This window comes from Alosa pseudoharengus, unplaced genomic scaffold, assembly GCF_046254945.1.
Source record: "Alosa pseudoharengus isolate Yale_2024_CS ecotype anadromous, Long Island Sound unplaced genomic scaffold, YU_APseudo_1.1 YU_APseudo_1.1_scf_14, whole genome shotgun sequence".
Classification (NCBI taxonomy): domain Eukaryota; kingdom Metazoa; phylum Chordata; class Actinopteri; order Clupeiformes; family Clupeidae; genus Alosa; species Alosa pseudoharengus.
The window spans coordinates 7,863,949-7,876,672 of NW_027468609.1; the positions used below are offsets into that span (position 1 = coordinate 7,863,949).

Consider the following 12,724-nt stretch of genomic DNA (forward strand, 5'->3'; position numbering starts at 1 on the left):
AAAATAATAGGTCTACATACCCCAAACCTACAAGAACTAAACACTAAGGCCATCGCACGTATCGCTCATTCAATATCCCTGGACATTACTCACCCACTCAACCGTTACTTCTCACCCCTACCCTCTGGCAGGAGGTTTAGTAGCATAAGGTGCAATAAAGCCCGCTTCAGCAGAAGCCTAATCCCCATAGGAATCCAAACACTCAACAACACAAAGACCCACAGATAAATATATGCAGTGCAAAAATGTATGTTTTTCCCATGTAAACCCCAATATTTTATGTAAAGGTCTGTGTCAATTGCCTGTGATGTATGTAAGGTGTATGTCAGTATGTCATTCCCATGTATGTGTTCATGTATGTGCCTTTCTGTGCCGTGACCATGCAGGATAAAAAACTGTATGGAAAATGTGAAAAAGAATTTCCCCAAGGGGACAACTAATAAACTAACTAACTAACTAACTAATATAAGGCAGGACTTTTACTTTCTGGAACCAGAATTTCCACGGCCAGCTCTAAGAGGAAGAGCCCTGGTGGTTTCCAACTTCTTCCATTTACGGATGATGGAAGCCACTGTGCTTATTGGGACCTTTAAAGCAGCAGATTTTTTTTCTGTACCGTTCCCCAGATCTGTGCCTCAAGACTCTCGGAGGTCTACAGACAATTCCTACGACTTCATGCTTGTTTTGTGGTCTGACATGCACTGTTACAGTAACTGTGGGACCTTATATAGACAGGTGTGTGCCTTTCCAAATCATGTCTAATCAACTGAATTTACCTCAGGTGGACTCCAATTAAGCTGTAGAAACATCCCTGAACTCCCTGATTTCATCGTTTTTATTTTTAATACATTTTCAAAAATCTCAAACAAACTTTTTTTAAGTTGTCATTATGGGATAGTGTATTGATTAAATGTAATCAATTTAGTGCTGTGAAGTGCTGTGAATACTTTCCGTATGCACTGTATCTCCAGCAGGGTTGATTACAGGAATGGGCTTTTCATACTGTAGGCCTTCCCAAAAAGACCATCAAACAGTTTGAGGCAGCTAAAGGAAACTAAAAGAACTGACCACATTACTCCAATATTTAAGTCCCTGCACTGGCTCCCAATAAGTCACAGCATTGATGTTAAAGCATTACTGCTTGTTTATAAATCTATACATGGAACCGGACCTGTTACCTATCAGACATCCTTAAGCAATACACCTTCCAGACCTCTTAGGTCTCAGGAGAAATACGTGTTGGTAAAATCCACTGTTAGAACTGAACATGGTAAGGCAGCTTTTAGCTGGTATGTGGTTCAGCTATGGAATCAACTTCTGGTTGACATAAACTGTAGACTGTTTCAAATCTAGACACTTTTGGTAAGAACCTCATTACACAGTTTACAGAGCATTCTTTCGGTGAGTACTATTGCTCCTTGTAGTACGGTTGCTTTCCTTAGACAAAAGGGTTCTGTGGAGTAGGCCTCCTATTATTCTACAAAGACTTCTCTGAAGTCCCATTGGGGCTTGTGAGACTATTCGGCTCTATTCTGGCATTTTGGGCCATTAAGGAATATATATGTGTGCACACACATTTGGGGATAAATAAACTTGTCTGACCTAGCTTAAGTGAAGCCACAAATAGAAAATTTACAGAATCTGACATAAACTTGAAATGTTTTTTAAACCCAATCCTGATAAAGTACTGCAATGTCTTTTCCCCAGAAAGAAAGATAAGAGTTGTTTTCTTTTTTCAGTTTTTTGGTCCAGATAATTGTAAACAAATGCAATACATATAATAAAAGGCACACATCACTTAGTCCTGCCTTCAGAATTACACTATTGTTTAGAAACTGTTTTGTTTTTCTGACAATATAACCTATTTAACTAGTTCAGGTTCTGAATCTGCAGAATGACAAAGTGACAAGGTCTTTGTCTGGATAGCTGAAAGAGGTAACTGTACAATAAAACCATGCACACCTCCCATTTATTTCCCACTGAGAAAGATGGCAGATGGTTGATAAGTGATGAAGTAGGATGAGTGTGCTTGCCATAGCACTACTGCCTTGGTGGAGGAAGAGGTGAGTTAACATAGCAGACTGCTTATTAATGCTGTATTCCATCACCCTTGTCCTTAACTTCCCTTCATTGTGCCATGAAAAACCTCTGACCCATGGGCGGACCTATACGTGGGCTTACACATTCAACACTCTTATTTATGTTGACAACACTGGGCAGTCAAAAAATAACTTTGTCCTTTAAACAATTTCAAAGGGTACAGTTATGTTTTTGTCATGATTTGCGCCTTATTGAGTAAACAACCATGTTTTTCGCTGGAGTTAGATAACTCAGTTCATTACGCCCCTCATTTTTTCTACCTCCTTTGTTTAGCCTGGGCTCTCCTCCAACGAGACCTCCGCTAAAGCCAGGCCTGAGTTAATGCAGTCTGGCCTCTGTTGTATAATTCCAATTTCACTGCTTTCCTGACAGGAGAGTTTACATTAGTGATAAAACTGCTTAGATAATACCATCTCAGCACCAGCAGAGGCATTCAAATCTAACCTTTTAGGCGAGACAATGGAAAAATAGCCAATATATTTTACTGCATTCTCTGACTAACTCCCTTTCCCTTTCCCACGGCAACAAAGTTATGCCTCTTCAACATCTAAAACATTTTACTGTTTTATCTCCTTTCCACTGTGCTGATACATTTCCTCTCAATGATATTCTTGCTCCAATAAAAAAAAAAATCTTTTTAGTCTCAGCCAAGTTTCCATTCCATGATAATATGTCCACCCTCCCGGTTGCGTCCGCTCATGTCATTAGTGAGCTGGAATAATGCGTCTGAAGGGCTCCATAGATGCCTCAGTTCAGAATCAATTAAGCACACAGCCTACGTGCCACACTGCCCATCTCTTCATGTTTAAAGCAACTCCCCATAGCAGGCCATAGTGACACCATGAACTCTACACAAAACCCTCTGTGCAGAACAGACCGGCAGGCAGCAATTCGGCTCACTTTTCTAAAACGTTTCCAAAACCCTTCAATTATTCCTAATTGCATCTGACCATATGCAAGCAGAGCCAATCAAAATGTTTACTGGGTTTGGATTTGGTTTTGGTTAATAGCTTTCCTGGGGATGTTGACTGCCCAACTGGACTCCTGTTACATTCATGTAATAACATCTCAGTCATTTGATAGCATTTTGGAGGACTTATGGCACTACAATGCCATTTGAAACTCCTGCAGCGTGATATAACAAGTCAGGGAAAAATACGAAGGCAGTCTGATGTGGCTAACCGTCTTCAGACGAAACAACATTATTGCTCATGAAAATGAATATTCTTACATGTGCAGAATTTGACAGTTTGCACAATACAAAGGGCCAGGTTGGTATTGTTGTGTCTGTCTTTCATGTCACACCAATAGAAGGAGTGCATCAGTTTGCTGTTTTCTTCAAGTTAAAACTAATTTCGAATTAGCCAGTTCTAGGATATATGTAATTAAATAAATACATTGCAGTTTTGTCAGTGTTGGCATCAAGACATCAGATATTGCTTATGGTGAATATGTCACTATAATCTGAGCTGCTGCAAGCAGATACCTTTGCATTGAATTTCACACCTTAATCCGCATGTGGAGAGACCCCTCTAATCCTCCGACAAAAACCCCAAAGAGAAAGAACCCTTAGGGCTATCTTAAGGTAAACGATACTTAGCAGGCAGAGAGTGGGAATTGCCTGCATGCATGACAGAAAGAAAGAAAGGAGGTCACAGAGTAGGACTCATGAAAGCAAGAAAGATTATTTTCTGTTTTTTATTTGTTCCACTCTAGTAGAATGACATCATAATTGGTAGAACTGATTTAGCACTTTATCACAGCACACCTTATCACTGTAACTTCCTCAGTCATCTAAAAATCTGCAGGCATGATGAAAGTGAAATTAACCAGCCAACTTTGTATCTGGTCTCACTTCCCTTCCTATTTCCTTTTGTTTTTGGCCTACTGTCACACACACTCTCTTTCTTACACACACACACACAAACACAAACACACACACAGTGCAGCAATAAGAACTGCTCTATTGTTGGCACTCAGACACACCAGGACAGCATAAAATGTCAGTCATAACAGGTTAGAGCATGTTCACAGCCATTCTTTCGAAAACTCCTCACTACCACTCATTCATTGGCCTGTTGAACTGATGATGGAAATGCTTTCCCTTAATTAATCGATTTCCTGTGACCAAGCAATTTAAACTGCACTGTCATTGTGATGACATCCAAACATCCGTATTATAAGTTGTTATGTGGGAGGAAAAGCAAACATGATCTTCAACGGCTGATCTGTACCCCTGAAGGTTAAGAGTGGGTTAATATATTTCACTGCCCTTGTGTCATAACCGACAGAGGTATGCTGGTATGCTGGCCTCCTCTTCTGCTGGTGCCTAGACAAACAGCAGTGGTCAAACCGACCCTTTCAGCCCCCTTACCGACCAGCCAGGTGGAAAAGATCTATCTTGACGAGTCTTTGCACAGTTCAGTTTTATGGAATGACCACCAAAACAGGATTCACAGGTCAAGAAACAATGGCTGCCTACTGAAAAGAGAGCTTGCAACTTGACTGAACACACCTTCTATTGTGAAACTTACACCAACATACACACACAAATCCCCAACTATGATTTTTGCATCAGTATCCCCTATATCATAGACTTAAAGGTGCAGTCAGTGATTGCGCACAATTTCAAGCCCATAAATGTTTTTGTCAGACACTCCAAAAAACTGCAAACAAACAAGTGGGGGTAGCCTGTCCCCTAAACAAAAATAAAACCCTGTGTAGAGTTTCTCTGGGAATACTGAAGGAAGGGGGGAGCTACCACTCTGGTGTGCTTCGTTTGGTCCTTGGTTACCAAGACCAGGAAAATATAATGTTGTTTTGGACAAAAGCGTCTGCTAATAATTTAAAGTATAAACATAAACATAATCAAACAAACAAACAGACTTCCTGCGCAATCGCTGACTATGAATTTAAGCAATGGTAAGCAAAACTACTAGCAACTAGCAACCGCCTAGACTACAGCATCTCCCTATTCATTGACCTCCCTACTAAATCACTTCAAAGACTACAATATATTCAGAACTCCGCAGCCAGACTAATCACTCATACCAAGAGATCTGCACATATCACCCCTATTCTTTCTCAGCTTCACTGGTTACCGGTTCTGTCCCGAATCAAATTCAAAATTCTACTACTCACTGTCAAAGCCCTCCATGACCTTGCTCCTCCTTACCTCTGTGACCTTCTGATCTCTTACACTCCTTCCCGCTCCCTCAGATCCTAACCAAAATCTCCTCTCTGTCCCCCGCACCAGACTCTCTACCCTGGGTGGCAGGTATTTCAGCGCCATGGCCCCTAAGCTCTGGATCTCTACCCTAGGTGGCAGGTCTTTCAGCACCATGGCCACAAGCTCTGGAACTCTACCCTAGGTGGCAGGTATTTCAGTGCCATGGCCCCTAAGCTCTGGAATTCCATCCTTCAATCCCTCCGTGACTATCCCTCCGTGACTATCCCTCCTTTCCTTTCTTCAAAGCTCACCTCAAGACCTTTCTGTTTCAGGAACACTTCTCACCTTCCGCCACCTCATAGACTCATCGCAAATGCCCTTTTTTTTTTTTTTGTCTTGCTCTGTTTGTGTTGACTTTGTAAAGTGACCTTGAGTCTGAGAAAGGCGTTATATAAATAAAACGTATTATTATTATTATTATTATTATTATTATAAAACATATTCACTTTCACTTTTTCAAACATTATTTTTATTTAAATAACTTTGTAACAGGAACTGTGTTATTTCTTTTTACATTCAACAAAATTAGTCATAACAAAGTAATCACAGGTTTAAAAATAATTTTAATTAAATAATTTATGTTATTGGAGTCATTTGCACAAATGTCTGACAATATAAACCATATAAATATATCAGTTAAATACAGAATTAGTTCAGTCTGTTCATTTCCTAAATCTTCCACAATCTAAGGCACAAAAGAGAAATGGGAATGACATTTTAAAAGCTTGATTCTTCATAACTGAACCACAGACCTTAACACAATTACACCAACAAAGTTGGGCAGAGTTTAAGATTCCATTCAGACACCACAAGATTGATTCTTTTTGACACGATACAAATGGTTTTTCTAAAACCTTACATGGCCATGCAGTATTGTTATGCTTAGCATGGAGCATTGAGTGTCCGTGTGACTCCAATGATTCAGTCCCATTATGAAGGTCTGCCAGCAATTGTCTGTGTGTACGTGTGTGTGTGTGTGTGTTTGGGGAATGCAGGCTGAATGCTCCACTGACTCTCAAAGGGCAGACTTCACAGGCCAAACCAAGCAGCCCCGACGCACAAAAGCAGGGGGTTAGGGCTGTGTCAACATCTCCAGTAGGGTAACTGGCCATTTATGGGCTTGGTGAGTTTCCATAAGGTGGTGGTAAGTGCATTGTAAACAGGTTGACAGGAAACACATGGTCATGCTGGCACCGTGAAGAACATGAACTTCCAACTCCAGGCTAATGTGTGTGGCAACATCAATACTGTAGTGTAACTTGAGAAGATAAAAATTACCTTCATATGACCTTCATATCATCATATAAAAGCTATAAAATCAAAAAAACAATATACATCATTACATTCTGATAGTCTCTTCAAATGACCTGTTAGGATTCTATTGCAAGTACAAAAATCAAACAGCAGTGTATGATACAGTGCTGATGAGGCTAACATCTAGTATACTACTATCTACTAGATACTATCTACTACCTACTCTCTAGCCTAATGTCTAGTCTAATAATGGTGACAAGATCTGCTGCTTTGTAGTGTGGCCATGTGTCCGATGGGGAGATCTTCAGTCTATCATGCAGCAGATCTTTGCCTCCAAAGGCAACAGTACAAACTAGGTGGGATCCCGCTACATAGATCTGAGATGTTATGCGTATGCAGCCACGGCAATGATGATCTGAATTGCCATGGAGACACAAGGCAACTGGGCGATGGTGTAGGATAACGATCGAATCGGTGCTCGAAAAACAAACAGGTATGCGATGGTGTGCATGATGCGAGCCAGGAAGAAGACCAGGAAATGACCTCTGGCCACTGACAGGGAGGGACCAATCATGGAGTAGATAGCGCCCAGGAAGAGGAAAGGGTAGATGTTTTCCATGTCGTTTCGGTGCGCTCTGAGAAAGAAAAGAAAAAAGTTTCAAGTTAAAACCAAGACAAGAATACTCCACGAAGGTCATCCAAGTTTATGAGCAAACACAAAACACCAACAGAATAGCAAATATGCAATGCAACTTAAACAAAGGAAACATGCACTATACACAATATTTCCATTCCATAGAGATGATTCTATTCCCTCATTACAAGCATAAACAATATTTCCAAATATTTAGCTAGTGTAAGAGCCGCTGGAGGTGTGAGGATTAATGTAGCTTACTTATAGAATTGGTCTAATAGGCAATGCCAATGCAGAAGGTTCACATACACTTCAACTTACATAACTCCTTATATAAGTTTTTTTCCCCCCCATTAAGAATACCGCACAGACACACAGACACACACACACAGCCAAGACATCTGGATTTCATTATATTGTGTCTGACTCAACCTTTACAGGGGCCAAAACAACTTTAATATGCCCCACTGAAAACAGTACCATGGAGAACCATCCACCGGATTTACACACTAAAAACTACAACAATCTAGAATGTCAAACATATGTGGCCGTGCGCAAGCATGATGAATTACTCCCACTGACTCAGGACCAGTGGAAGACACAGTGAATCAGAACTCTACATCATCATACCAGAGCCCTTTCACTTCTATGGATAAGCCTCATCATGACCACTTATTACATGTGCAATTCCTGCATTGCCCAATGTGACTTCCTGTTTCCTGTGGTAAAGCGCTCACAGCTGTGGAAACTTTCACTCTCAGCTTCACACTGTCTCTCAGCTACGCTTATCTTTTCTGCATGTGTAGTCTACTTCTCGCTATAGGCCTCCTGTGCCATACCCTACACATTCCGTAGGGCCTCTTCCTCAGTCTGCACCTCTACATAGTGCATTATAAAATCCACAGATCAATCAAACATCAATCAAAAATTTTAAAAAAATTAACGTGCACACAGGTGCCTCTCTGTTTTCATATCAGTCAGAAAAACTGTGCCACTGATGGAAGCTTTTCAAACACAACAAAAGCATAAATGTATGTTTTCACATAGACACATTGCTGCTTGTTGATATACTGTAACACTACCCTTCGTCTCTCTCTCTCTCTCTCTCTCTCTCTCTCTCTCTCTCTCTTTCTTTCTCTTTCTCTCTCCAATATGATTCTGTTCAGACCTGTCAGTTGTAATCTTCCTTAGCTGTCTGCCTTGGGAAAAATATGGACGCCATATCAGTGTGATATCAATCTGCTTTCCTCTGCATGTCGTCCAATGGAAGCAAGGGGCCCCCTAGCACTAGCTCCACCAAGACCCTTTTCTATGGCTGGAGGAGAGGTGAGAGAACACAAACAAACACCTCTGGTCAGTAACCTCCACTGGCTCCGATAACGCCTTTCACACACTAGATGAGAGGTTTCCTCCCAAGGATTTAACTAATATTAACCAGAAACTACTAAATCCTTTCATGCATGCACGCAAATACATGCATTGCAGCATGTACCGACCAAGGCACACCCAGTCCATTCCATGGGATCACTATATGTGCATACAGATACATTTGCATGTAAGGCAACATTGTCTTCCACTGTCAGCTGTCAACACTGTCTAAGGCAACTTGTCATTAGTTAGCCCAGATTCTCTCTTTTTCACTGATGAAGAAAATGCTCTGTTGAGCAGAGGCTTGACAGGGATTGAACAGAGACTCACTAAAAGGTGGAGGGATTTCAGCCAGAGGACAACCTGCAGAGGTTTGATAGTCCATTGCCAGACCTGGTTATCAACCGTTCACATGAGCACAAAATTAAGTGTTTATTGTGTGAGTCTACCAAGCCATTGTGGTGACTTCCTAGTTTATGTTTCTAAGTGTTGTGGTGTGTTTCTGAGAAGGAGTTTTCAGTGGTAGGAAAACAGATGTCTGTCTAACCCCTCTTGGACTTAAAGATCATCTCCAACATGCTACAACACATGCACAGCACACACTCCCAGGAGAACCAAACAGATGTTTTACGCAGTAAATAAGGAATTCGTAAGAGCAATGACAGCCAAAAGAGAAGAGAAATCCATCAATTAAGCGGTTGCAACATTCACTCCCACTTTCAGCCAACTCACCTCAAACACCGTTCCACGTACGGATCTTCCCGGTTATACTCTATTCCCCCATGCCTGAGAGCGTCCTCTGGGTTTGCAAACGCCTGTCAGTCATACACAGAGAGAAATTAAGCTTTCTTTTAAACCTTAATTACCCAAATTATTTAATATCACATTCTTTCAGGACAATTTAATAAATGAGAGGTGTTTATTCATTGTTCAGGGTTACAGTCTGTGTAACGGATTATGTGTTTTTTCATTCAAAAGCTAAACGTTTAAACCTCATATAAATAAGGCCAATAATAAGGCTAATTGATTTTAAAAATCGGCATCAAGAAATATGTCTATTAATAATGATGATGATGATAATAATAATTCAATTATTATAATGAAAACACGAGTCTAATAATAATAAAGGCTACGCTTGTGATGCAAACCGTTTGGCGTACTAAAAAACATACTAAAATGGTATTATCGCTCACCTTTTTCCGAAGTCGTACTTGTCCCGTAATAACTGCCAGTGTGTACATCTTTAAGATCAGCAGCGTGCTGTAGAAAACAAAACACGCGAAAACCTCGTTCCTTAACATCTTGACCGAAGGCTATTGGACTTGAAATGATTGCACTCGGCGAAGCGACTCGCACTTTATATGACTGCTGTGCACGCGCCGTGGCATTCTCATCGTCTTCAGTTCACAAAGTTTCCATTTGATTCTGGCTAGTTACTGCCCATTCATATTTCATTTCCTGTTGCGTGTGAGCATTACAAATGCAGGCTACTAATTTACCCAACCTACCTTTTTACACAGGATTTACAGAGGGCTAAGGGGTTTGCGCTTGTTGTGTAATGCGGACTTTTTCTTTGGACACGGGCCCAACTTTATGATAAATCATGACGCTTCAGTAGTGAAAGTGTGTGTGTGTGTGTGTGTGTTTTTGCGCGTGCACGTTTTATCCTGCAGGCATGGAATTTTTGGAATTTGTGTTATACCACACTCCAGTGGAGGGCATTTACAGTGCACGCTATGCGGTGACATTTCAAAGGATAACGATATTTTCTTTTTGGGCATTTTGCCGTCTCTTGCACTGTAAGGTAAATGCGTTGGATCATGTCACAGTGATTCCACGTAGGCTATACTCTTCAATAGACTTTCGCTCACTGTCATTTGGAAGGTGGTGTTCTTGACCAGGTGTGAGATTCGGGTGAGTCTCCTCTCACCAGTCGCGTTTTGCTTCATGTATGCATGAAAGATAGGCTACCTTGTGATTGATCTCATGACGTACCTGCATGACTACTGTTTGCTGACAGGCTTATAAGGCTGTTTGCTGTTTAATAAATAGACTGGCTTATAATGGAACTATTATAAGCTTGTCCAGAATGGGTCTAACAGAGGCAATCACTTAAAAATAGATTGATTCATTAATGAATTATAGATTTAAAATGGAAACATGTTAAACTAAGTCATTGCTGTATACTCTGTTGACTGATGATCCCTAGAAGATAATTTCACTAAATCCTCAAGAACTTATTTAGTCATTGCTATGTCAAAACCTTCTTCACATTATCGCTACTAATGGGGTGGATGACTCTTCTCAAGAGAAATGATTGTGTAAATATGACGTCATTTAGGGGATTCCATCTTTTCTACAGTAGAAAATATCAAATTTAAGTTTGATCTCTTGCTTACTGGTATCAAAATTCAAAAGAAGAAATTCGATGTTCAAAATCCTGTGTAAAAGTCAATGGCAGATTTTGAATAACATAATTAATTCAGGACTAACTAATCTGATGTCAATCATCTATTTTAGGAAGCTACTGTTGGCCTTAATTAACTACTGTGGACTTCTTCCCTCAGTGACAATAAAAGCCCTCTCTTGAAAGCTGTTCCTATATGTGTAGAAAAACTATACAAATAATTTGTTTTGTGTGCTCAATTTAAACAGAGCATTTTCAGTTGGACCACTATTACCAGAAAAGAGAGAATGGCCACTGATAATCCACTTTGTGTAGTTACTGTATGTTTCGTACAGTATCAGCGCAAACAGCAAAAACCAACCCGACCCAGTTCACAATCTTCATCATCAGCATTTAATCAAGTGAGGTGCATAAAGATGCAAATGACAAGCAACTGAATCAAGGAAAGCTTTGGTGCAGTATATTAATAGTAATAAAAACCCGGCATCCTCTCAGACGCGGGTATGTCATGCCTCCAAATCGTCCAAGTATTCAGTTTCTAGGTAATCGGAGGACGAGGAGGTGCTGAGGGAGGAGAGGTCATCGCAGCAGTCCTCAGCGTCGGAGAAGGAGGAGGTGTAATGGAGGCCGGACAGCCGGTGGTACTCCTGCGAGGGCACCTCTGGACAGGCCTGCCTGGCGCTCCGACTTCCCTTCCGCGTGAACCCGCTCCACGCGGTCACCAGCTGAGTGCAGATGGCACATCCCATGGTGTCGATCACACAAACTGGACAACTGGACAAACTGACATGCACACCCGCAGGGTATGCAGGATATTATTTTACGCAGGATATGCAGTCTTAAACACACATTAGATCCCTTCCACACAAATGCTCCTGTTTGCTGTAGAAAATGAAACAGCTTCTGGTGTGACTTCTGATAGCAGCAGATAAGCACTCACAGACATCTTTGATGTGGATATCTGGTGTTTCAGGGCACATTGGCGAGAATGGCATCCGTTTCGGCACAACTACAAGTATGTTCAAGATACCGCAGCAGAAAAAAAAACTGTCAGTCTTTACACATTCAACCACTGCCACATCCCCACTGATTCACCTTGGCACTGATCCATAAACACCTTGATGATCTGATGGTGACACGCGCTCAGACATTACACACACACACACACACACACTGGTGAAAGTCTGGGAAAGTCTGAGTGACTGGTGTAAGGTGATAGTATGACTTGTCTTCTGTCTGACCAGTGGGGACTAGACCTCTCCTGACATCATGGCTTTTTGCCCTGGGGTTTCACACACAGACGGGTGACTGAATGGGGAGGCAGTGAAGAGGAGGGAGAGTGTGCGAGCGGGACGATGAAAGGGGCAGAGGCATCAGTCACTCAGGAAGGTAGGCGGCTAGCCAGGCAGACTTGCTTTGTGTGCGTCTCCAACGCAACAGGTAGCTGCCTCGCTTGGGTGCAGCGCCTGAGGCCGCCCAGGGGGAGAGGGTTGGCGGGAGTTCAGAGTTCACGGGTTCAGTGGCACCGCTCCCGGAGCGCGCGAGGTAAATATTTACAGGAGCTTATCCCCACCAGCGGTGCTGACACGAAAACATCCCCTCCTCCACCACCTCTTCTCCAGTCTTCTGTGGATCAAATATCTCTCACGCCCTCTCTTCTCCCTCTGCTCCCCTTTCTCTCTCTCTCTCTCTGTAACCTCCCTCTTTTACTCTCTCTGGTAATGCTATGAGT

General features: G+C 41.7%; 1 protein-coding gene across 1 annotated transcript; it reads right to left on the reverse strand.

Annotated features, from left to right (window-relative positions):
• Positions 1–5,872: 5,872 nt before the first annotated feature.
• On the reverse strand, positions 5,873–10,034 carry ptges (prostaglandin E synthase). The gene is made up of 3 exons (XM_076283697.1): positions 9,779–10,034; positions 9,318–9,400; positions 5,873–7,218 (listed from the first exon to the last, which is right to left on the reverse strand). Exons 1-3 carry the CDS (start codon positions 9,884–9,886, stop codon positions 6,969–6,971), a joined length of 441 nt encoding a protein of 146 aa, XP_076139812.1. The 5' UTR covers positions 9,887–10,034; the 3' UTR covers positions 5,873–6,968.
• Between the last annotated feature and the right edge of the window lie 2,690 nt (positions 10,035–12,724).

Excerpts from the sequence above, each read along its gene's own strand:
- ptges (XM_076283697.1), bottom strand. The coding sequence starts at position 9,886 with ATGTTAAGGAACGAGGTTTTCGCGTGTTTTGTTTTCTACAGCACGCTG. Across the intron at positions 9,401-9,778 it reads AAGTACGACTTCGGAAAAAG|GCGTTTGCAAACCCAGAGGA; the intron begins GTGAGCGATAAT and ends TATGACTGACAG. Across the intron at positions 7,219-9,317 it reads TACGTGGAACGGTGTTTGAG|AGCGCACCGAAACGACATGG; the intron begins GTGAGTTGGCTG and ends TTTCTTTCTCAG.